This window comes from Lepisosteus oculatus, chromosome 6 (genome assembly GCF_040954835.1).
Source record: "Lepisosteus oculatus isolate fLepOcu1 chromosome 6, fLepOcu1.hap2, whole genome shotgun sequence".
Lineage (NCBI taxonomy): Eukaryota > Metazoa > Chordata > Actinopteri > Semionotiformes > Lepisosteidae > Lepisosteus > Lepisosteus oculatus.
In genome coordinates, this window is record NC_090701.1 from 42,800,967 (window position 1) to 42,826,126 (window position 25,160).

General features: G+C 45.0%; 1 protein-coding gene and 7 non-coding genes across 8 annotated transcripts; 4 read left to right on the forward strand and 4 right to left on the reverse strand.

Moving 5' to 3' along the window:
* Window positions 1-105: 105 nt before the first annotated feature.
* Window positions 106-177, forward strand: trnae-cuc (transfer RNA glutamic acid (anticodon CUC)). The gene has a single exon. It is a non-coding gene; the product is annotated as a tRNA-Glu (tRNA).
* Window positions 178-2,812: 2,635 nt separating this feature from the next.
* trnar-acg (transfer RNA arginine (anticodon ACG)) lies at window positions 2,813-2,885 on the reverse strand. Its single transcript has one exon. It is a non-coding gene; the product is annotated as a tRNA-Arg (tRNA).
* Window positions 2,886-4,014: 1,129 nt separating this feature from the next.
* trnaa-agc (transfer RNA alanine (anticodon AGC)) lies at window positions 4,015-4,087 on the forward strand. Its single transcript has one exon. It is a non-coding gene; the product is annotated as a tRNA-Ala (tRNA).
* A 2,018-nt stretch (window positions 4,088-6,105) lies between these two features.
* trnar-acg (transfer RNA arginine (anticodon ACG)) lies at window positions 6,106-6,178 on the reverse strand. The gene has a single exon. It is a non-coding gene; the product is annotated as a tRNA-Arg (tRNA).
* Window positions 6,179-7,246: 1,068 nt separating this feature from the next.
* Window positions 7,247-7,317, reverse strand: trnag-ccc (transfer RNA glycine (anticodon CCC)). The gene has a single exon. It is a non-coding gene; the product is annotated as a tRNA-Gly (tRNA).
* Window positions 7,318-9,170: 1,853 nt separating this feature from the next.
* On the forward strand, window positions 9,171-21,763 carry LOC138239435 (butyrophilin subfamily 1 member A1-like). The gene is made up of 12 exons (XM_069191389.1): window positions 9,171-9,274; window positions 11,342-11,444; window positions 12,412-12,750; window positions 13,347-13,637; window positions 14,794-14,904; window positions 15,511-15,540; window positions 15,955-15,981; window positions 17,027-17,053; window positions 17,154-17,180; window positions 17,907-18,461; window positions 19,179-19,205; window positions 20,557-21,763. Exons 2-12 carry the CDS (start codon window positions 11,378-11,380, stop codon window positions 21,135-21,137), a joined length of 2,082 nt encoding a protein of 693 aa, XP_069047490.1. The 5' UTR covers window positions 9,171-9,274; window positions 11,342-11,377; the 3' UTR covers window positions 21,138-21,763.
* Window positions 21,764-23,187: 1,424 nt separating this feature from the next.
* trnae-cuc (transfer RNA glutamic acid (anticodon CUC)) lies at window positions 23,188-23,259 on the forward strand. Its single transcript has one exon. It is a non-coding gene; the product is annotated as a tRNA-Glu (tRNA).
* Window positions 23,260-24,921: 1,662 nt separating this feature from the next.
* trnaq-cug (transfer RNA glutamine (anticodon CUG)) lies at window positions 24,922-24,993 on the reverse strand. Its single transcript has one exon. It is a non-coding gene; the product is annotated as a tRNA-Gln (tRNA).
* Window positions 24,994-25,160: the final 167 nt, after the last annotated feature.

The following is a 25,160-nucleotide window of genomic DNA, read 5'->3' on the forward strand; positions in this document are numbered from 1 at the left end:
GACTGTAAAAGCGTGTCGATCGCTCTCTGTGTCCTGTTAAGATCACCGGCACGAATCCCAGTTACTGCTGTCTTCTCTTCACACACAGTAAGAGAACGGACCGTCTCCCTGGTGGTCTAGTGGTTAGGATTCGGCGCTCTCACCGCCGCGGCCCGGGTTCGATTCCCGGTCAGGGAAGTGACTCCTTTTCCTTCCTGACGCAGATACCTACTTGAACCACGTCTGTTAACTATCACCACAAAATAACATTCGAGCTGCAGATACTCCGCTCCTCCGCTCTGGGTCGTTTGTGAGAGGAAAGCGCGCTGAAGTAATCGACTTGGATACACGTGTTTTCTACATTTTGTGTTTTAAAATAACGTCTCTTTAAACCAAAGTTTTTATGTGTCGAGTTGAAGAGCGGTAAAGTAGTCGCGTGGAAACATACCCTTCCAGTTAAGATAGCAAATGTTGCTATTACAATTTGTGGACTGTTTGTACACCGCAGAAATTTCTTTACGGTGGTGCATAAGTGCAGGACTACAAAAATGAGCACGAACAAAAAACGGCACAACACAAGCTGTATGATGAAGAGTTCACCAAAAAGAAAGAGTGCACAAAAAAGAGAAAGATATGTTGTAACATGAAATAGTTCTTTCACACTATTTATTGTACAGTATTTCAATAGATAACACTGCGGATTATACCGCAGCAGGAACGGTTCTGCTCAACTTTGTTTTTAAGATCCTTCTTAGCCCTCCTTACTTTACGCCTAAATTCCTTCTCTTTCTCCCTGACTGACCATACATCAGTACATTATGTTGAACTTGTGAGAAAAGCTCCACCCTCCGTTCCTTCGATAGCATGTTTTACCATGACATAACCATCGGGCTCCAGATACTCCGCTCCAGCGCTCTGGGTCATTTGTGAGAGGAGAGAGCTCTGAAATAGTCGCGTGGAAGAGCACTTCACCGCAATTTAACTGGATAATTGCTGTCCGAGATTTGAACTCGGATCACTGGAACCGCTGGCTTGTGAGCAACCTTTAAAGATCCGTAACGAGATCTTCTGCGTGTTTAATTTGTCTGCGTGAGGCTCTGGTGTCTGTGTGACGTCGAAGTCTGTGTAGCGACAGCAGCGACACTCAGAGCTGCTGTGTGTAAGAAAGTGAAAATAAGATCTGCTTGGCACAAAGACCTTGTTGCATAGCGAGACGTCTTGATACTTGAAGGTGTTTGTGGGATTATTTTTCCGTGACTTATTTTCGTTTTCAGATTGTAGGAGATCATTCTCTCAGACCAGCAGGGTGGTGGTTGGGAGCGAGTCCGGACGTGTCTAAGAGACCGAGCTCTTCAGTGTGAGTTTTTAGCGATTTGGAGATTGATTGTAGGAACGGGCAGGTAGGAAGCATGGATCCTGTGCAGGACTCAGGAGAGAGAGGGAACACCAATCCAAATCGCCAAGCAAAACGTATACCAGGAAGCAAGCAAGAAGGTCGGAAAACGAGAAAGACAACCAGAGAGCAGCAACCAAAACTCAAAACAAGGTTGAAATCGAGGGGCAGGCTAGAAGATCAAAAACCGAGTGGAGACTAGCAGTGAAATAACGCGAACTCGAGGAGAACCCGCCAGAGTGAGCGGGGAAGTGAGGAAAGAGGGTAACTGAAATAGTGACGGGAGTGAACGGTGATAAGTGGGTATTACTTGCGACGGGAGCGTTTGTTAAACTTGTATCTGCTGTGTTTAACATGCTGTGTAAGACCAGACTCACTGTACACCTGTTGTAAGTGGATTTTCCCCAGAGAGGTTTTTTGTTGGCGTTAAGTACAGGAATCTGAAGAAGAAAAAATGTGTGAACTTTGCTCCAAAATCCGGTTATAAAATCGTATTAGCTTAAAAATAATGTATAAGGATGCCACAATAACAAAACAACAGCCTTATATAATGCTGAAAAAAAGAAGAGAGAAAAAACACAACGTTTCGGCCGTGGAGCCTTCTTCAGGTTTTCTTCTCTTCTTTTTTTCAGCATGGAATAAACCTATTGTTCCTTTGCAGCCTTCCCATGCTGACGCAGCTACCCCCCTGAACTAGCCTTATATAATGAGGGGTTCCTGCTCGTCTATGACGCTGGGGGTGTTTTCCTCTTTTACATTTGGCCAAATCATCGAGAACTTCTCTGTTTTTAACTCCCGAAAAAGGCACCGTAGCTGTATTTTGACAGTAACACTTTCGAAGTTACTGCTAGTATAAACAGATGAGTGTCCCCGCGCACATTTATAGCACAGTTACATGGGTTTTCAAACTTTACAAGACGAAGATAAATGAGAAAGACAGACTTAATATTATAAAGCCTCAAAATCAAAACCATAAAGTCAACTAAGTATGGAACTAGTAAAAACACAAAACACTGAAATCGACAAACCTTTATTTACATATTATCCATTTTTGAATACGAAGCAGAAGTAGCTCCCACTGAATCCAAACACCAGGTGTGTTAAAATACCGCGCACCGATTTCTGTTTGTATGACAGATAGCTTGCAAATAAGAAGAATATTTTAAAGCGGACAAAGAACGAAAATAGAGCAATCGGTACTCCTGGCGCGTCTAAATTGAAAAACCATGTGAGTGACAAACCAGCACCTGCTTGGCTGAACTCCAGACCCATATCTTGGCAGCAGGGAGCGTTGTGATTGGGCGAAAACTACCTTAAATGAGAGCGGACACTGTGATTGGACAATTCTTGTTAGCGATACGGGTCTTGATTGGTTAAGGCTATCAACAATGAACAGAAGGCAATGTGCTAGTGAGCAGCCCGATGTGTTTAAAAGATAGACGAGCCAGGCAGGAGTCGAACCTACAATCTTCTGATCCGTAGTCAGACGCGTTATCCATTGCGCCACTGGCCCCGCTGACAGCGCTGCACCGCACTACAGTGAGCTCCGCGCCGCTACTGGTACGGCATCGCCCCGCTCCAGCTTTTCTAACTTGGATACACGCGTTTTCTACATTTTGTCGAAATCTATGTGTAACATTGAAACTCCGCTTGATTTCGACATAAAAGAAAAAACGTTTTCTTCCAAAACACCATACAGCTGTCACGTATTCCAGACTTTAGTTATCTCTTCAATTAGTGTAATCTTAGGTCCTGTTGTTGTTTCACTCAGTTGAGCAGTTGGAGATATTTTTAAGTTGTGACCTTTATCATTATTCAGTTGTGACCTTTTAAACATAAATCAGAAGGACAGCAGACCCTGTTGTGCGAGCAGTCACAGATTCTGAAAAAAAAAAGCTTCGTTCATAAATGAAAATTACCTGAACGGCTCTGGAATCCTAAAATCACACCTGTAATGAAGCAATGAGAGCCGAAATCAAGAGTTTCGTACATAAGTTCAGGAAGTGATCGATTTTAACTTATCGATATATTACCATATATAACCAGCGACCTAAGGATTCCCAGCGATTTCCACTACAGTCCTCCGCTCTACCAACTGAGCTATCGAAGGGACGACGACAAGAGTTTCTTTTCTCACACTTTCAGCCCAAATTCGTCGGGTGTTCCTGGTCATTTCAATCTCAGTTCGACGTCAGGTTTTTAACTCGTTTCTGCAGTCTTGTTTTAAGCGTTTCTCTGTAATTTGACTTCATGGGTACGCGTAATTTTTGTTGTAATATGGGAACACTCTTAATAGAAATTGCAACACTTTATAGCGAGTGGCTGGAGACAAACATTTCGTGAGTTCATTCCAATACCGCCCCGTGTCCAGCTATGAGGATCAGATCAAATAGTGCAGCGAGCTGCCGGCTCGCTCAGGTTTCTTGACCTCAGAACACAGTGTCCTGCTCCACACGGAGAGGGGCTGGTGGTGAGAGCAGCAGAGACACAGGTGTCCGCCTGACATACATGCGCACAAAAAGGAGACCTCATCGTCCTTGTCGAGGGTGAGAGACAGAATCAGCATGGCAAAAGCTTGGGTGAGGTTTCAGAAGTCAGTCCAGCGTTTTGGACGGGACACTCCGAAACCGTCCCGACGTAGAGGGGAATTAGCTCAAATGGTAGAGCGCTCGCTTAGCATGCGAGAGGTAGCGGGATCGATGCCCGCATTCTCCAGTCCGTTTTGTATCCCCAAGCAGTGAGCAAGGAAGTTGAAATTTCACAGCTCAGAGCAATGTTAATGAAGGGAATCCCTTTGTCCAGTTTCAAATAGTACGTTATGTTTTAACATTTTGTTTAGCTGGTTCTTACACGTAGATACGTAAGGTTTAAAGTGATTGTCCTTAGAATACTAAGCAATTCTCATTAATAATGTGTTTCTATATCGGCAATTAGCGGGCTTTAGGTGCTTTCAAATTTCTACCGCTTCTTCCACTTACAGCATCTCCGTGGTTTGTAGTAAACAAACAGATAAGAAAAAAAATACTATCAGCGAATTACGCGTAATAAGAACAAAAAAGTCACCAGGCATTTCTTTGCATCTATCCGTTAAGTCAAGGCAAATGATCAAGCATGGAGTGAATTATCAGATGTTAATTACATTAATACACTAAATGCATGGAATAAATCTATTGTTCCTTTGCAGCCTTCCCATGCTGACGCTGCTACCCCCCTGAACTAGCCTTATATAATGAGGGGTTCCTGCTCGTCTATGACGCTGGGGGTGTTTTCCTCTTTTACATTTTGCCAAATCATCGAGAACATCTCTGTTTTCAACTGTTTTCAACTCCCGAAAAAGGCACCGTAGCTGTATTTTGACAGTAACACTTTCGAAGTTACTGCTAGTATAAACAGATGAGTGTCCCCGCTCCAACTTTTCTAACTTGGATACACGCGTTTCTACATTTTATCTTTTAAAATAACATCTAACGTCTTTTACTGCTCCTGTCTGCCAGCAATGATGAAAGACTAATTACTTGTGCTAGTAGCGGCGCGAAGCTCACGGTGATGCGGTGCAGCTCTATCAGCGGGGCCGCGGACTGGACTGCGGATCAGAAGGTTGTAGGTTCGACCTTTTTGTAAACACATCGGGCTGCTCACTAACACATTGCCTTCTTTTCATTGTTGGTAGCCTTAACCAATCAAGACCCGCATCGCTAACAAGAATTGTCCAATCACAGTGTCCGCTCTCATTTTAGGTAGTTTTCGCCCAATCACAGCGCTCTTGCTGCCAAGATATGGGTCTGGAGTTCAGCCAAGCAAGTGCTGGTTTGACACTCACATGGTTTTTCAATTTAGACGCGCCAGGCGTACCGATTGCTCTATCTTCGTTCTTTGTCCGCTTTAAAATATTCTTATTTGCAAGCTATCTGTCATACAAACAGAAATCGGTGCGCGGTATTTTAACACATTCATTCAATGTGAAATATCTATAGTTAATCAGTGACCCGGGTGTCAATTAGGGATGGGTGTCTTTCTAAATACTCAATATAATACCCAATATATTGTAGAAATAAGAGATTGTTCTTAAGGTCTTTAAGGTAAGATTAACAAAACAACCAAAGGACTGAGTAAGAAGTAGTAGTTCAGGTGGGTAGCTGCGTCAGCATGCGTAGGCTGCAAAGGAACAAGTAATAGGTTTATTCCATGCTGAAAAAAAGAAGAAAGAGAACACAACGTTTCGGCCGTGGAGCCTTCTTCAGGTGTAAGAAGGCTCCACGTGACGTGTACCCTTCTTACTCAGTGGAACAAGTAATAGGTTTATTCCATGCTGAAAAAAAGAAGAAAGAGAACACAACGTTTCGGCCGTGGAGCCTTCTTCAGGTGTAAGAAGGCTCCACGGCCGAAACGTTGTGTTCTCTTTCTTCTTCAGGTGTAAGAAGGCTCCACGGCCGAAACGTTGTGTTCTCTTTCTTCTTCAGGTGTAAGAAGGCTCCACGGCCGAAACGTTGTGTTCTCTTTCTTCTTTTTTTCAGCATGGGATAAACCTATTACTTGTTCCACTGAGTAAGAAGGGTACACGTCACAGATTCTACCGAGATTCGAACTCGGATTGCTGGATTCAGAGTCCAAAATGCTCAACATTACATTACGGAACCGACGTTGAGCATATCTACTGTTCGGCTTAGATTAGCTACCAACAACGAACAGAAAGCAATGTGCTAGTGAGCAGCCCGATGTGTTTCAAAGAAAAACGAGCCAGGCAGGAGTCGAACCTACAATCTTCTGATCCGTAGTCAGACGCGTTATCCATTGCGCCACTGGCCCCGCTGACAGAGCTGCATCGCACCACAGTGAGCTCCGCGCCGCTATTGGTACGGCATCGCCCCGCTCCAGCTTTTCTAACTTGGATACAGGTGTTGCATTTTTTTCTACGTTGCGATCAGATGAGTCTCAAATGCCCAGTCCGACAGTAACTGAGCCGGAATGGATTGAGAGCTGGAACGAGCTCATACTCGCTCCCTGTGCTGAAACAGACTTAGCGCTTCCCCGAGCACCGTCTAGAGCTGCTGGATAGGGCTTTGCGTCCTACTGCTGCTGTCTGCCAGCAGTGACTTTGACGAAGAATAAGACCGGCAAGACTGCAGTAGGCACGGAATGAAGACACCCGCATATCCACCTTCTGTAAGTTTCACACTCGCGATAGATGTCTTTCTAAAATGCCTGTTAACAGCTAGATACAGCCCGAAAAAGACATAGGCTTGATAATTTCTCTTCATAAAGCAATTGTGCGTCTGGGGCGAGTCCGTTTTTTACCAAACTTTTCAATGTTTTAGTTTTTAGTGAGACGCAATCACCGTATCGGACTAACAGCAATTATCCTGTTAAACTGCAGCGAAGCGCTCTTACACGCGACTACATCAGCGCTCTTCCTCTCACAAATGGCCCGGAGCGCAGGAGAGGAGTATCTGGAGCCCGACGGTTGTGGTTATATCATGGTAAAACATGCTATCGAAGGAACGGAGAGTGGAGCTTTTCTCACATGTTCAGCATTATGTACTGATGTATGGTCAGTCAGGGAGAAAGAGAAGGAATTTAGGAATAAAGTAAGGAGGGCTAAGACAGATCTCAAAAATAAAGTTGAACAGAAGCGTTTCTGCTGCGATAGAATCCGTAGTGTTATCTATTGAACTACTGCACAATAGTGTGGAAGAAGTATTTCATGTTACAACATTTCTTTCTCTTTTGTTTGTGCACTTTCGTTTTGGTTAACTTTTCAACATACAGCTTGTGTTTTTTGCACTTATACACCACCGTAAAGACATGTTTGCGGTGTATAAACAGTATAAAATTGTAACGACAACATTTGCTATCTTAAGGTAGTTTGACTGTTTTTGCACCAGCCGGGAATCGAACCCGGGTCGCAAGAATGGGAATCTTGCATGATACCACTACACCACTGGCGCACCTGAGAAATGAGTCTCCACACGGCTACTTGAGCGCTCTTTCCTCTCACAAATGACTCAGAGCGCAGGAGCGGAGTATCTGGAGCCCGATGGTTATTGATCGGTGATTGTTAAGCAGGACTCCAAATCTCTGTCGAACCTGAGCGCAGATTCTTCTTAATGATCACACCTGAAGAAGACTCACACCTGAGCATGGAATAAACCTATTACTTTTTCTTAATGAGGTGAGCTTTTTGTTAATCTTACAAGTGTAGATGAGACCGTAAATATAACTTTAGGTTAACAATGATGAACTCTTGAACTTGAGTTCGGAATTCTCATCCTATTTTCTGCTTTGTTTGCTTTATTACAGGTGTGTTTTTACTATTTTAGGGTCTTCAGGTGCTTTGCTTAATGTAAGAAGTTGCATTCCGACTCTCTGGTCTGCTTTAGTACTAGAAGAGAGAAGCAGTCTGGAAGATGTGAAAACGGTGTGATATTTTGGAAGAAAGCGGTTTTTCTTTGATTTCGTAATCAAGCGTAATTTCAACTCGACACATAAACACTTTGGTTTAAAGAGACATTATTTTAAAACACAAAATGTAGAAAACACGTGTAACCAAGTCGATTACTTCAGCGCTCTTTCCTCTTACAAATGACCCAGAGCGCAGGAGCGGAGTATCTGGAGGTTATTTTGTAGTGATAGTTAAGAGACGTGGTTCAAGTAGGTAGCTGAGTCAACTTGCGTAGGCTGCAAAAGGAACAGGTAAAGGTTTATCCCATGCTGAAAAGAAAAGAAACACGATGTTTTTACTTCTGGTGACCTCAACACAAACACAAAGCAGAAACGGGGTTCGACTCCTGCCTGGCTCGTGCCAGTATATATACAGTATATACTGCTTTTAAGTAAAAAGCAGTCACATCTTCTTCAATCCCCTGTCTGGCTTCAATGCCCAAAAGGGTCGTTCAAACTTCTATAAAAAGATTAGACCGAAAGCGCTGAATCCTTACCACTAGACCACTCCCATGTTTGGGGTATTCAGACCGTTCTGCTAACAATATTAATACCGCAGTAATTCGTTCAAAACATAACCCCAGTAGCCGCTTTCTTTGTTGACTACATCTCTGCAAAAGATCCTTCGTCCTTCTGTTAAATAAAGATCGCCCTGAGAGCTTGGTGAGATCCTGCGCCACGCACGGGAAGTTCGCCCGGTTTCAGACGCTGCCACCTCGGGCTCTGACTGCTTGGTGTTGGGTAAGGAGTGTTAACTTCAGTCTTTAGTCCGATCGCTGCTATACAGGCCAGTCGTGTGCGGCAGTGCCCCGTGAGGCCGCCTCTAATGCCGTTTCGTGGCTCCTTCTCGTCCCTGCACGACGAAGGAACTTTTTGATCCCTGATAATTCTCTCTCGGAAACAAGAAAGTCCTTAGTTATTGTTAGTGATTTATTCGGAAATCGATTGTTAACTCAAAGTAATTGATGTTGATTACATCTAGAAAGGCAGGCGAGGCGGGAGAGGCTTTTTGTCATACAGGTGTGTCTGTTGTTCTGGCTCCGATGGGTGTCTTTTCTGCACGGTCAGTGGAGAGTGTGAGTTCACATCTCCCTGAGCCCTGTGGTGGACTTTTATCAAAGTCCACCACAGGGCTCAGGGATTAATTAGGAATTTATTAGGAATTAATTCGAATTTTGAAACTGTGCCATTTGAAATGATGTTTGAATGAATTCGTGTTGTCTGACATGTACTGAGCCCGGGTGCCGGCTGTCATTATGTCTGAGTCATCGGCCGATCTCAAAGTCCAACTGCACACGGAATCGAAACCAAATCGACCAAACGCGATATCCACCGCACATGCGCATTTGTAAAAGGGAGAATCCTGATTTGCAGGGGATACTGAAATCGGTCCGAGATCACACCGGCCCTGGGAGAAGCACAAGAGACAAGAATTAACTCTGGAGAAGCGAGCGTCCTTTCCCAGTAAGAACAGTCGCTTTTAGCTCACTGATGCGGCGAGTGCGTTAACAATTCCTACAGCGGCTTAACGCGTTTATCTACTGGCTAGCTGAGTTGGCAGATGAGGTCCGAAGGGAAAATAACAGATCGCTCGAAAGCGAAACTACTGCCGACCTTAAGGCAGTACAGAGACCATAGGGCCGTTCGGTGTTTAGGAGGGGGACTTGAAAAAATGTGGAGGGGACGCCCACACCTGTTGTTCCACCTCATCGCTCAATTAATTTTAAATGAAAAAATCCTTTAACAGGCTTAAAATAAGATTAATTCGAGCTCTTTACCTTTTGACTAACGTGTTTGGAAATAGCTGAAGATCTTCAACCTTAAAGTAGAAAACAAAAACTTCCAAAAGGTTGTAGCCAAGTAGTTAAGGACTCCTTAAAATAAAGAGCTCACTTGAGAAGGAAAACCAGAAGGTGTGGGAGTCCTCCCAGGACTGGAACTGGGACCCCTGGGTTAGTCACTGACCTGGGTGTCTTTATTAGGGCCGGGTGTCTTCCTAAATACTAAATTAACCAATTATGGCATGTTATGGAATTAGGAGATTTTTCTTACGGTCTTTTACTGATGATCGCTGGAAAAAAAATGCAGTTCAGTCAAATATACAGTCGCCTGTATAATGCCCTCAAGCCTTGGTAGAGGTCTTAACAATTGTACTGTTAATTAGCAAATTAGACACTAAAGTAACAGGAAACAATGTGGCATGTAATCAATGCTAGTGTAGTCATATAATCAGTGCTAACAGTAATGTAGCACTCTCCAGTGTTCACATGGGTATACACCCTCACCTCTGCTGCCTAAGGTCAACCCCCCACCATCAGGGACTCAAACCCAGGCCTCCGGCATCACTCAGCAGGGACCCAGCCTCTTGAGCCAAAGGGAAATCTCCTGTCAGCCCAGTGGCTGTGGTCCCTGCTATTCACAGGGAAGGGCGGTGACGTCACCACGCTGGTAAGCCGGCTCGAACAACCTGCAATGGTGGCCGTAAGCGTTACACTCTCAATCCCATTTCCATCCGCAGAGAACTGTCACTTCATGCAAAGAATCTGTTAGGTACAAACAAACATTGCCTTTTGTGTATCGACATGTCGAAATGTTCTGAGAAGTAAGAGTTTGCCTATCGGAGGTTCTGCCCCCTGACTGCAGAGGGCGGATGTGGGCCACGCTGGGGAACCTCTGTTCCCTGTTCCGTTTGTCCAGCGGAGCAGCTGCGGGGCTTGTGGGCTCTTCTCTCCTGTCCGTCCTGCGCCGGCTGCTGAGCAGCACCTGAACGCACTGAGAGACCAGCCAGGGGCAGGTGCTGCAGTCCCGATCGGCTTCCCCTCAGCAGCCCAGCATTGCCGTCCGCTCCCTGTCCTGCCCTGCACCTTCAGATTGCCAGCAGGCCGTTTCCCAGCGGAGTTGTCCCTGCTTCGTCCCTGTTTTCCGTCTGCTCTTGTTTCCCTGCCTGGACTGTCCCTGTTGCCTGCTCGAGTCCTGATCTGCCCGGACTCCGCTAGGCGGTCCCGTCATTTGCGGTGCTCTCCCTCACCGGTCCAGCCTGCTGTGTACCGCGTGTGGCTGTGGGTCTGCTGTGGCGGCTGCCCTCCGTCAGCGTGTAAACCTCTGTTTCCCTAGAGCTCACTCTGCACAAGAAATGTGAGGTGCTTCGAATTTCCCGGTACCACAGTCGCGCAGTATTCTTTCCATACTATATTGTTGCCATACTGGAGCTTAAATGCCTCCCTGTACGTTTACAATAGCCTGTCCTCTCACACTCTGCTTCACCTACAGTGCTGTATTCCAAGAGGAATATTCATTTATGCTGTTATTTGACGCTCGTGGAAGGCTCCACAGCTGAAATGTGTTTCTTTTCTTCTCTTTTTAACGTGGAATAAACCTTTACCTGTTCTTTTGTATTCTGTTGTACTGCTACTTCAGCCCTTATTGTAATGTCTGCAGCCCTTTAACTGTAGCCCCCTGTTGGAGGGTAGTACAGTCCTCCTGCTTCAAGGCTATTTCTCCTTCTGTCATTGAGATCATGTTCTCCCACAGGCTGGAGCTGCCAGTGCTGTCCAGGTAGCAGAAGGAATGATGCCCCCCCGCCTCCAGATGGTGTTGATTCTCTATCTCCCCTTGCTCTCTCGCTCTGATTCTGGTAAGGACGTGGAAACATGAGACGCCAGGAGACATCTGGCCCATTTGGTAGTTGTAAGTTGTTTGATCTGAGGATTGAGAATTGATCTTGTAACTTGAAAGAGGTCCAGATATCATAAAAAATGGTTGGGTAGTTTGTTCCACACACCCACCACCCTTACAGTAAAGAAGGGCCTGCTGTCCTCTGCTTTAAATTCACTTCCCTGCAGTTTGGACTTGTGTCCTCTGATTTGTGTCTAACTGTAAATTCTGAAGAAATTGGGTAGCCTTTGTCAGTTCCTTAGAGAGTCTTGAAGACGTGTATCAGATCCCCTCGTAGTCTTCTCTGTACAGGACTGAAGATATTCAGGTCCTACAAATTATCAGTGTAAAACATGACATTAATTCATAGGACAGATCTGGCTGCTCTTCTCTTCCAGAGCAGCAGAGTCTTGTCTGTACCATTCTGACCAACATTGTGCACAAAGTAAACAAGACCTTACTACTTTGTAATTTAATTTTCACACAGCTCTTTGATTTAAAATCTATGTTTTTTAGGTTCACTTGCCTTTTTAACTGCATCCCACACTGTATAGAAGATATAAATGATGTGTCGTCATGAACACCAAAGTATTTTTCATAAGTGGCTTCTACTACAGTACCTCAGCATTTTCCATGTTATATTTATCACTTTGGGTTTGCTAAAACCCTATTACCAGGTGCTTACCAGATTATGATCCTTGGATCCTTCTCATTTTGAATACTTGGATCAGGTCCTCTTATAGGGTCCTCTGACAAAGTCCAGCATTTTCCTATGTCTCATGGTCATGGTCAGCCACACATTTCTCTGCCCCACGCAGTGTGGACACCTGACATCGGTGACAGATGATGTCTTCATGACCTTTCTTATTAACCCCTTTGTCTCCTGGCACAGTCTGATTGCCCTGCTGTAAAAGGCTCAGTGAGTCTGAACTTTCTGTCTCCATCAGGGCAGTTCTCCCTCCTCGTGCCCTCTGACCCAGTGGACGCCATCGTTGGCACCGACGTGATCCTGCCTTGCCAGCTGGCCCCCTCCCAAGATATCAGCAGTGCCCAGATGCGCTGGTCCAGGGTTGAGAGCGACTCCACCGTCATCATGGTGAAAGAGGGGGTGGAGAGTGGTGGGCTGGGGGGCCGAGCAACTCTGTCACATGGAGGAGAGGGGCTGACAGTGGGCCATGTGTCTCTGAAGATCAGCAGGGTGCACGTCTCTGACGAGGGAACATATGTCTGCTTTGTCAGGACCAGCTCCTACTACAGCCAAGAGTACCTGGTGCTAAAAGTGACAGGTGAGAGAGGTTAATACTTTCCAGACACACTGACTGGACACTACAGTACATTAACACTGCACTGAGAGAGAGGGGTTAATACAGTCCAGACACACTGACTGGACACTACAGGACATTAACACTGCACTGAGAGAGAGGGGTTAATACAGTCCAGACACACTGACTGGACACTACAGGACATTAACACTGCACTGAGAGAGAGGGGTTAATACAGTACAGACACACTGACTTGACACTCCAGTACATTAACACTGCACTGAGAGAGAGAGGGGTTAATACAGGTTAATACTGTTTTGAGACTGACTCTACAACCTTGTACTGGAAATTGCTGTGAATGTACTTAATTGTATCTCCTGTGGCAACACTGTAACTCATCAGTCATGCCAAAAAAGCCCTTCATATTTAACTTAATTTTGAAGTGAGTAACTTAAGAGAATGGCAGACAGGTGACCAGCAAAGGGCAGATGGACAGGAACAGGTGAGCAGACCCAGGGAGAGACAGAGAGGAGAGACACACGAAGGCTAGCACCATCACAAACAAATATACAGAAGGCAGAGTTTCCTGATCTTCTCTGCTTGCCTCCTCTCTCTCCCAGCCGTAGGCTCGCAGCCAGTGATCTCTCTGACAGAGCCCCCAGACAGCTGGAGCTTTTCTCTTGACTGCTCGGTGAGCGGATGGTACCCCCTGCCACAGCTCTCCTGGAGCGATCCACACAGGCAGGACTGGACATTCAGTGCTGAGACAGAAACCACCCAGGACGAGCAGGGCCTGTACAGCGTCTCCAGCCACCTGCAGTTTCCTAGACAGAAGGACAGGCAGAGTGTGAGGTGCACTCTCTTCCTGGAGCACACCGGCGCATCGGATCACACCGAGATACTGTTCACAGGTCGTCGTCTTGTACACACTGAAACAAAGTTACCACTGACACACTGTCACAATTGTAGTACTGATGACAGCTCAGTGCTGATTATCCACTCAGAACAGCAAGGTGTAGATGGAATATTTTGAGGTTTTGTCCTGTCCCGCTTGGCTGAGGGCCTGTCCGCTGGCCACAGTGCGAGGAGACTGGGAACCCCCTGAAGAATGAGGTGGAGGAGAGAGGAGGGAGGAGGGAGGAATGAGGTGATTGTGAAGGGGTGTGTTTTGTATATAGGTTGGAGAAATATCATTGGGGCTGATTATGATTTAGAACAGTTTGGGCAAAAGGCTTCATTGTCATCATCCTTCCTGAATGTCAGGTAAAGTTTAAATTCTAAAATATTTAGCTAAGCATGCAATGTTTAATGTAGACACCCTCCAAGTGTTAACATGCAGGTAGCAAAAACATGAGCTACAAATACAAAATGGGAAACACTGAGACAGAAGAGGCTACATTAGAAACTGACGTATTTGTGCCATCTTTTACATCTCCCAGACAACGTAAGGAAGCAATTATAAAGACAAACAAAATGTTAGAATGTGTATTTCAAAGCAAACAGTTTAATAAAGGTCAACCCCATACGTTCTGGTTCTAAAAGAAATGTCCCTCACAGACATGATGGAGGGACTGAATCTCTTTACTGTTGAACAGAGAAGGCTATAAGGGGACCTGATACAAGTATTTAAAATCCTCAAAGACTCTAACAAGACTAAAACATGAGCCAGATGATACAATTGAGAACTTTGTGGAAATACATATAAAATGTAGAAGAGGAGGTACCTCTTTACCCAAAAAGTAGTGGGTGTGTGGAACAAGCTGCCCAGCTATGGCATTGAAGCCAATACCCTAACTTTTTTCAAGAAATGTCTAGATGAGGTCCTCAGACCAATTGACTACTAATGACTGAATGGACTTTCATTTGTAACCTTCCCTGTGATCTGCAATAGTTTATAGAAAAGAATAGTTTGCGAACTATTCCAGGATCACTATATAAATTGGGAAGACTGGTGAACCAGCACGGATCCCTGTTGTACTCCTGTAATGGCAGCACTGCAGCCTGAGTATTCCTCCTATCTGGGTGCTATGGGCGAGTGGGGTCTTGATGGTGCTTGTCTTCCTCCAGGAGCTGTGTTCCCCGTCCTGCTGCCCTGGAGAGTGGCGGTGGCCCTGCTGGCACTCCTGCTCGTGGCCGCAGTCGGCCTGAGCACCGGGCTGCTCTGGATGAGTCGGGAGGGTGAGTGGCCCACCCGCTCGCCCTGCTAGGCAGAGTGTGGACTCTGCGTTGAGCGATCCCAACCGTGGGAGACCAGCGAATGAGTGATGTGCAGCACATGGGATCAGTGCAGCACAAAATGCACCAGGCTCTGCGACTGCTCACGCAAGCCAACATTGTCGTACTGTTATGGCCACCACTGTATCTACCACCCATTGACCATCCTCACGGTGGTGGTGGTATTTGTAGAATTCAGCTGTAATTTATTTGCTTGTTTCAAAATAAGTGAGACAGCTGCACATCCTGTGAACACAGAGGTGTCCAGATCTATCCATTATGTGTAGCTTGTCACTCACTTCACTCTAATACAGCATGCTATTCTTCGTATAGGAACACCAGCTTTAACAGTATGAGATACTATTAAGTACATTTCAGTGCTACAGCTGATGTGTACAAAAGTGCTGTAAGTTGGAGATATCCCCTCTTGGCTTGACTCTGTCATACTGAATACATCTCAAGAGTGCATAGAACTGCCCCCTCCACTTCCTGCATGAACAAATCTCTCTGTGAATCATGTGTGTATTGTTGAGAATGAAAGAACTTGACTGTTGTTTACCTTTCTCTCAGAACGCCGCAAAAGAAAGGAAGCCCGTGATGGTAAGACTCTTGCATCACTCTCAACTTGTTATACAGTTGGAGTAATAGAAGGAACAGGAATAGTAGTAACGGCTGCAGTATTCTCAGTATGAGTAGTGTTAACTGTAATAGGAATACTAGTAACAGATTCAGGATTATCCATGTTAGTAGTGTTAACAGTAGTAACAGGTGCAGTATTGGCAGTATTAGCAGTAGTGACAGTAGTAGGAACAGTAGTAACAGTCGCAGTATTAGCAGTATTAGTATTAGTAACAGTAGTAGGAACAGTAGTAACTAATATTGGCAGTGTTAGTAGTGTTACCAGTAGTAGGAACAGTAGTAACAGGTGCAGTATTTGCAGTAATTGCAGTAGTAACATTAGGAGGAATTGAAGCAGTGGCAGTAAGAATCTAACAGTGTTCTCTGTGTTTGCAGAATGCCTGTGGCTGCGTGAGGAGTTTGGTAAGTTCCTACCCTGATCCTGGCAGTGGCATGATGTCCATGTACTATCCTCTTATTTCTTTTTCCTCATGAGTCTGGGAATGCCCACCAGCTATAATGGACTATGATATTTTCAGTCTAGTACAGTAGGTCCTGAGTAAAACCTCCATATGGATTTGCAGTATGTTGCTTGTCTCCACACCAGAGACAGCAGTGCACAGTGACTGGCACTGCTGTTTTCATTGTACTACATTCATTTGGCTCATGATACTATCCAGCAGTTTCTTGAAAGAGTAAAATATGTGGTCTTCAACAACATGGCAGAGTAGCGTATTGCACACTCCTAATACCTTCCTCAAGGTGTCTACTTGTCCACTAGAAGTTCTTTCACTGTTGATTCTGAAGAAATCCTCTGGGATAACCTGGTCAGTGTCTTTGAGGTTTGTGATTGTGATTGCTCTGGGCTCATTAGTGACATTGATTGAATCATAGCGGAAGCAGAATGGATTGTGATATGCACTAGTGATAGTGATTGAATGCCAGCAGGGGCAAGTTGAATTGTTATATACACTAGTGGCAGTGATTGAATCCCAACAGTGGCAGGGTGGATTGTGATATACACTAGTGATAGTGAATAGTGATTGAATCCCAGCAGGAGCAGGGTGGATTGTGATATACACTAGTGATAGTGATTGGATCCCAACAGTGGCAGGGTGGATTGTGATATACACTACTGACAGGGATTGAAGTACAAGTAGGCCCAAAGCCACACAAGTCCCCTCTCTAGTCAGAGTTTTACACTGTCTAGATTTCAGAGTTGTGTGGTTTTACTTCTATATTGGTGCACTGATCCATGTTACACAGACAAGAGTGTTAATGAACAAGTTAAATACTGTTAGTCACAGCCATGATGTGACTTAACACAGAGCAGTCAAGCATCCTGATTATGGGGTCAAAATCTGTATGTCTGTGCTCTTGCTTTTGACAATGAGGTTTTGTATTCATTATGAAGACTCTTTATTCATTCTTCTTTTTTATGTCTGGATTTGTGTGTGTTGGTCCCTAGATGCCGGTAAACTGATCCCAAAGACAGGTGAGTTGAATCACTTATTGTCCTTTTTATCCAGTTATTAAAAAAAACACTGACTGTTCTCTGTTCCTGTTTAATTGTTACATTTTCTTTATTTGTTTAGAATGGTCAGCCATCCAGGATTGTGCTGGTAAGACAGGAAGAGTTGATTTCTTCACTGTGTTTTTTAGTAGTGGCAGCTGTGTCACACGTCACACTCAGAGTAGAGCACTAATGCCATAGTGTAATTAGCAGCACTGCTATTATAATAGCTGTCGTTCAAACAATAGCACTGCATGTTGAGTCCTGTGATCGTGGGTTTAAGGCAGGGTCATGCCATGTGGGTGGGCATATCTTCTCAACTGATAACAATAAAAATAACTATGAAGAAGGAAAAGCAGTAACAGTAGTAGGAACAGTAACGACAACATCACTTGTAGTATTTCCACTGATAGCAGCGGTAACATCAGAAGTAATAATGCCAACACGAACTGCAGATGTGCGATGTACAGTAATTGGTCAACTAGCATGAGCAGTAATACTTGCAGCAGTGATCACTCCAGTACTTACACCCTTTTCCCCTTTTCCTCCTCCTTGTCTGCTAAATAGAGCAGTAATATAGAAGCAGCAGTATTAGAAGCTACACAGGCTGTTGTAAGGCCTCAGTGACGGATAGTATCAGTTTCTGAATTGGCTTTGGTACCAGCATCAATAGCCGCCATGCCAGCTGGAGAGCAATCAGTAAAAACAGCAGTATAGGTCCCAGGTACTGCAAGTAGTAAGCAATAGAAGCCATGATGAATTGTTAGGAGCAGTGAGCCCTGGCAGGGAACAGCGATGGTGATTCTACTCGGTTCTTCCCCTGTCACAATCACAGTGGACGTGAGGCTGGACCCAGATACCGCCCACCCCGGCCTCTCGATCAGGGGACAGGGGTGGAAGGTGCGGCGCTGGGAGGCCAGGAGGAAGCTGCCCCCGAGCGAGACCCGGTTCACAGAGCACCCCTTCGTCGCGGGCATGGAGGGCTTCCCTGCTGGACGACACTACTGGGAGGTGGAGCTGGGGGAGAAGCCGTACTGGGACGTGGGGGTGGCTCAGGAATCCTTCCCCAGAAACAGAAGGGTCCCGCTAACCCCGAGAGAGGGGCTCTTTGCCCTGGGTCTCCGGGACCGCAATGAGTTGTGGGCCCTGACAGATCCCCGGACCAGAATCCCACCGGAGGAAATCCCCAGGAGAATGGGAGTGTTCCTGGACCATGAGAGGGGGGTGCTGTCCTTCTACAATGTGGAGAACAGGAATCTGATTTTCAAGTTTGAGGAGAAATTTTGCGGGAACCTGTACCCAGTGTTCTCTCCAGGTCACGATCCGGCTGACCTGGTCATCTGTAAGCTGGGAGGTGCTGCCACTGTCCAGACTACTCTGACACAAGAAGGTGAGGTCCAGAGGCAGCAAGGTGCCGTTATTAATATTAATACTGACACAGCAGTAGAAACAACATGGGATGAAGGAAATCAAAGAGAATTCGTTCCATTGCTGAGACTGTTTCGACCTTAAAAATACGTCGAGGGTTTGACCAAAAGCCTCAACATCAACAAAACATCAGAGAAATCGGACTTTCCTGGGAAAACAAATCAATTTTATTATTATCTCAAATCCAGGGAACCAGAAGTCAATGTTCATATTCAAATCGGGAGGGGAAAGTAAGAAAAACCCCAAGCAAAGATAACTGATTATAAAAGAAAAATAAACTAGATAGACTAGAACTGGAGAAAAAAAGTGCATAAACAATAAGACCGTACCAAAAAAAAAGTCTTCTGCATTCTACACCTATCTACACTAACAAACCAAAACCAAAACAAAAAGAAACATGCACCACGTCTTTCCCCGTCCCAAAAACCACACACCTCCACTATCTCCGTTCCTTGTATCCGAGCTCTCAGGGCTGCACTTTAAATGCTCCCACCTCAGCTACTTAATGAATTGGCAACACCTGGGAAAAGAGGAGAGAGCAATTAGAAAAAAAAATAACACTCCAACCATGGACCGTAACAGCACAAATCACATTAATAGTGGTAGTGAATCTGAAAATATTTTTAACACATTGAAATGCAAACATATTCTAACTTTCTCATTTTCAACTTCTTCTTAGCACTCAGTGCACTTCGTGAAGATCTAGGTGAGTAAATGTGTTTCTTCTCCCTGTCAGGCCCACTCAGGTGAGCAGGGCCACACTGTTACGATGTCCTTAAGTTTGTACCCTGTCGTTATATAATTCAGGGGACGTCAGTCCTGGTCCTGGGGGTCAGTAACGAGCTGATTCAGGCCATGAAGATCCCAACAGGACTGAAGAACCCTTAGCTGCACCCCACTTTGTAAAGACTCAGAACATTTAATTGTGATCTATTAAGCAGGAGATCTTTAAAATATAGTGTTTTAAAGATTATTTGGAAATAATCATGACTTTAAGCCACAAACCACCAATATTTATCCCGTCATGCAGTTGCCTGTTATATTTATCATTAAGTTAACTTTTGTTCCAAAACTTAAAAAGGTGGTGATTAAGGGTGACTTATAAAACATACTGATAAGGGCTTTCTCAACAAGTGACAAGATTACTGGCAATCAGTCAGTGAATGGTTCAAATACAAAGGGTAGTTAGCTGCAGTCATGATGCCTGTACTATGATGATCTCTCTCTCTTGCAGTGTTAATGTGCTCAATTCAAATGAAATCAAATGGCTTTATTGTCTCACAAGCAGCAGGCAGGGGTAGTGGGACCCAATGTGTAGCAGTCTCCAGTGGAGTCGAGTCAGGAGATGGGAAGGGATTCGAGAGGATAGCTAAACCAAAACGAGAGGCAAGGGAACCTCACCGACCTGCTCCATTACAGCCTTCTCCCGAAGGCAACCTTTTTCTCATTTTTGTCCTTAGCAGTTTTTGACTCCCTGTTAATGTACTCGACCTCAACCTTGGCTCTCGTTTCTCCACTGGAGACTGCTACGCATTGGGTCCCACTACTCCTGCCTGCTGCAGCATGACATTTATTGATATGACTGGTGATTTACAATGTTCCCACAGCTGATATAATTATCACAACATTTACAAAGATGTCCAGTGACAAGAAAGTATTAACCCCTCTCTCTCAGTGTAGTGTTAATGTCCTGTAGTGTCCAGTCAGTGTGTCTGGACTGTATTAACCCCTGTCTCTCAGTGCAGTGTTAATGTCCTGGAGTGTCCAGTCAGTGTGTCTGGACTGTATTAACCCCTCTCTCTCAGTGCAGTGTTAATGTCCTGTAGTGTCCAGTCAGTGTGTCTGGACTGTATTAACCCCTCTCTCTCAGTGCAGTGTTAATGTCCTGTAGTGTCCAGTCAGTGTGTCTGGACTGTATTAACCCCTCTCTCTCAGTGCAGTGTTAATGTCCTGTAGTGTCCAGTCAGTGTGTCTGGACTGTATTAACCCCTCTCTCTCAGTGCAGAGTTAATGTACTGTAGTATCCAGTCAATGTATCCATTCTGTCTTTCCTATAGTTGACGTGAAACTAGACCCCTCAACTGCTCACTCTAACCTCGATGTCTCTCTGGATGGGAAATGTGTTCATTTCTTGGAGGAGACCCGGAGACACTCAGTAAATACATACAGGTTCATGGAGTACCCCTTTGTCCTGGCAACAGAGGGCTTCACCTCAGGGACACACTACTGGGAGGTGGATGTGGGTGATCTCCAATACTGGGATATTGGAGTGGCCAAGGAATCAGTAGAGAGGACCAGACGGATCCCACTGATCCGGAGCGAAGGGATTTGGGCCTTGGGGCTCCGAGATGGGCAGGAATTCTGGGCTTTGACAGATCCCCGAAGCAGCTTACCTATCAATCAGATCCCACGGAAAATGGGAGTAGTTTTGGACTATGATGCAGGAATCCTCTCCTTCTACAACCTGGAGTCGTTAAAACTCATCTTCAGCTTTGAGGACAGGTTCAGTGGGAGGCTGTATCCCCTCTTCTGCCCAGGCCTGAGAGGAGGCCCCGATCTTGTGATCCTTGAGCATGTTAGGAGCTCTCACAGACAGGAGGAGTGCCAGGGCAAGGAGAACAGGCCCTTGCTGAGCTGAGCAGAAACAGAGGCTGTCATGCTTGGGATATTGAACTCTTCCCACATCCTTTGACCAAGGCTTAAATAAACACATTAGATTGCCTTCTGTTTGCAGTAGTATGTCTGTTGTTTATTGTGTTTGATAATTATAACACCAGGAATATTGACTAAATACTGGTAAACATTTATCAGTGTCCGTGTCCAATTTCCCCTGTGGCTGCACCCCAGAGTGATTTCTTATTACACCTGTACTAACTTGAATAATAGTTGTTGCGAGTAATTTCACTTTCAACTGGGGTCAGGTCTGATTTGACATTATAAATCTGTAAAGTACTCGCCTTTGGTCCTTCTGTGGAATTTAGTTAGATGTCTTGAAATCTCAAGATTTTTAGCATGTACTCTATTTGTATTTGTGTTTCATTTCATATTTGTGATTGTTTCCTTGGATTTCTGTTTTTGCAAGATGTACAGAACTTTGTAAGAATATATGCAGTGAAAAGCTTAGCACTGGGACAATGATGTGAAATTTGTCAGTTCTGTTGTGTATTATTGAAATATGCAAAAAGCCAAATGATAAAGTGCAGAATGTCAACTTTGATGTGTGGATGTGTTTGCACGTGCATGTTAAACCGTGTAAGAACAAAATCATTTTGTGTTGAACTCCCCAGGTTCAGCTCATCTTACTTTTTGGGAAAACTTAAAGTAAATTAATCTAGCGTAAAGTTAGTATTTTCATCACATACCCCTTACATGCAATACTGTTTCAAGACTGTGACCCCATCAAAATCTCTTCATTTTGACACTTAATGAGTTCCTTTGAGATGCTTTGCAAAGCCTTACCTGCAGCTGCTTGCAGTTGTTGCTTCTCTGAAGGGGAGGGTTCTGACATTAGTGTCCTCTGCAACAAGTAGAATACAGTTTAAATATGATTGAAATGGAAGAGAAGAGACCTTCCTTCAGCAAGTAAAGCAGCTGAACTTGACTCTGGAATCATAAAAACACACCTGTAATAAAGCAAAGAAAGCTGAAATCAAGAGGAGAATTTTGTACTTCATTTCATAAAGTGATTGATTCTAACCTTCTGATAATATCAAAGGTTTCATTTATACAAATATGATTAACAAAACACTCACCAATTAAGTATAAAGAAGGGTGGACAGGGCAGGTTCCACCAAGATTGAGACTTAGATCACTGGATTCAGAGTGCTCACCATTACACCGTGGATCCAACCACCTAAGCCCTCTGAACAGTTCCATCCACTTTCAGTCTCATAGACTTGCCCACACTCCCGCTTAACAATCACCAAGCTGTTGGGGTGAAGGGCCTTGCTCAGGAGCCCAAGTAGGATTCCTCTACCAACCACAGGATTTAAACCAGCAACCTTCTAGCCACAGGTGCAGAGTCACCACTCCACCACTAGTCATGTAGTGAAGTAGTCATGTGGAAGAGCACTTCACTGCGGTTTAACTGGATTATTTCTGTTAGTCCGATACGGTGCTTCCATCCCACTAAAAACTAAAACACTGAAGAGTTTTGTTAGAAACGGACTCACCCGAGACGCACAAAAGGACCGTTGAACTCGAGTCTTTGTATCTAAATACAAGAAGAAAATCTGTTTTACACGCAAATATCATCAGCAGCATGTGAGCTCCTGAAGAGAACTAAGTTTACTTGTGGGCGGATTCTCACATGTGGGGTCTTCCCTTGTGCTCCTGCGTCAATTTTATCAATAAAGCGTCACTTTCCGTGGGGATCGGTCTCTCAGACACGCCGGACTCGCTGTCGGCCATCTCCCTGGGTGCTGAGAGAATGATCTCCTAAAATCTGAAAGCGAAAACAAGCCACGGAAAAATAATCCCTCAAATACCTTCGAGTCTCAAAGCGTCTCGGTACGCATTTTGTACCAAGCAGATCTTATTTTCTCTTTCTTACACACAGCAGCTCTCAGTGTCGCTGCTGTCGCTGCACAGTCTGTAAAAGCGTATCGATCGCTTTCTGTGTCCTATTAAGATCACCGGTGAGAATCCCAGCTGTCTTCTCTTCAAACACAGTGAGACAGCAGACAGTCTCCCTGGTGGTCTAGTGGTTAGGATTCGGCGCTCTCACCGCCGCGGCCCGGGTTCGATTCCCGGTCAGGGAAGTGACTCTTTTCCCTCCTGACGCAGATACCTACTTGAACCACGTCTGTTAACTATCACCACAAAATAACATTCGAGCTGTAGATACTCCGCTCCTCTGCTCTGGGTCATTTGTGAGAGGAAAGCGCGCTGAAGTAATCGACTTGGATACACGTGTTTTCTACATTTTGTGTTTTAAAATAACGTCTCTTTAAACCAAAGTTGTTATGTGACGAGTTGAAGAGCGCTAAAGTAGTCGCGTGGAAACATACCCTTCCAGTTAAGATAGCAAATGTTGCTATTACAATTTGTGGACTGTTTGTACACCGCAAAAAAATCTTTACGGTGGTGCATAAGTGCAAAACTACAAAAATGAGCACGAACAAAAAACGGCACAACACAAGCTGTATGTTGAAGAGTTCACCAAAAAGAAAGAGTGCACAAAAAAGAGAAAGATATGTTGTAACATGAAATAGTTCTTTCACACTATTTATTGTACAGTATTTCAATAGATAACACTGCGGATTATACCGCAGCAGGAACGGTTCTGCTCAACTTTGTTTTTAAGATCCGTCTTAGCCCTCCTTACTTTACGCCTAAATTCCTTCTCTTTCTCCCTGGCTGACCATACATCAGTCCATTATGCTGAACTTGTGAGAAAAGCTCCACCCTCCGTTCCTTCGATAGCATGTTTTACCATGACAGAACCATCGGGCTCCAGATACTCCGCTCCAGCGCTCTGGGTCATTTGTGAGAGGAGAGAGCTCTGAAATAGTCGCGTGGAAGAGCACTTCACCGCAATTTAACTGGATAATTGCTGTCCGAGATTTGAACTCGGATCACTGGAACCGATGGCTTGTGAGCAACCTTTAAAGATCCGTAATGAGATCTTCTGCGTGTTTAATTTGTCTGCGTGAGACTCCGGTGTCTGTGTGACGTCGAAGTCTGTGTAGCGACAGCAGCGACACTCAGAGCTGCTGTGTGTAAGAAAGTGAAAATGAGATCTGCTTGGCACAAAGACCTTGTTGCATAGCGAGACGTCTTGATACTTGAAGGTGTTTGTGAGATTATTTTTCCGTGACCTATTTTCGTTTTCAGATTTTAGGAGATCATTCTCTCAGACCAGCAGGGTGGTGGTTGGGAGCGAGTCCGGACGTGTCTAAGAGACCGAGCTCTTCAGTGTGAGTTTTTAGCGATTTGGAGATTGATTGTAGGAACGGGCAGGTAGGAAGTATGGATCCTGTGCAGGACTCAGGAGAGAGAGGGAACACCAATCCAAATCGCCAAGCAAAACGTATACCAGGAAGCAAGCAAGAAGGTCGGAAAACGAGAAAGACAACCAGAGAGCAGCAACCAAAACTCAAAACAAGGTTGAAATCGAGGGGCAGGCTAGAAGATCAAAAACCGAGTGGAGACTAGCAGTGAAATAACGCGAACTCGAGGAGAACCCGCCAGAGTGAGCGGGGAAGTGAGGAAAGAGGGTAACTGAAATAGTGACGGGAGTGAACGGTGATAAGTGGGTATTACTTGCGACGGGAGCGTCTGTTAAACTTGTATCTGCTGTGTTTAACATGCTGTGTAAGACCAGACTCACTGTACACCTGTTGTAAGTGCATTTTCCCCAGAGAGGAAACTAAAGCTGAACTGTTTAGGTTGAGAAAGATGTAAGAAAGGACACACCTCCCAGGTCCCACCGAGATTTGAACTCAGATCGCTGGATTCAGAGTCCAGAGTGCTAACCATTACACCATGGAACCGAATGGCTACTTATCTATGTTTATGATGTACACTAGCAGCTGTGCATCTGAGCCCTGCTCTTGGCCAGTTGTGGAAAGAGGAAAGAGCGCTGAAGTAGTCGTGTGGAGACTCATCTCTCAGGTGCGCCAGTGACGTCAGGTTTTTTACTCTGCCGGCTCGCTCAGGT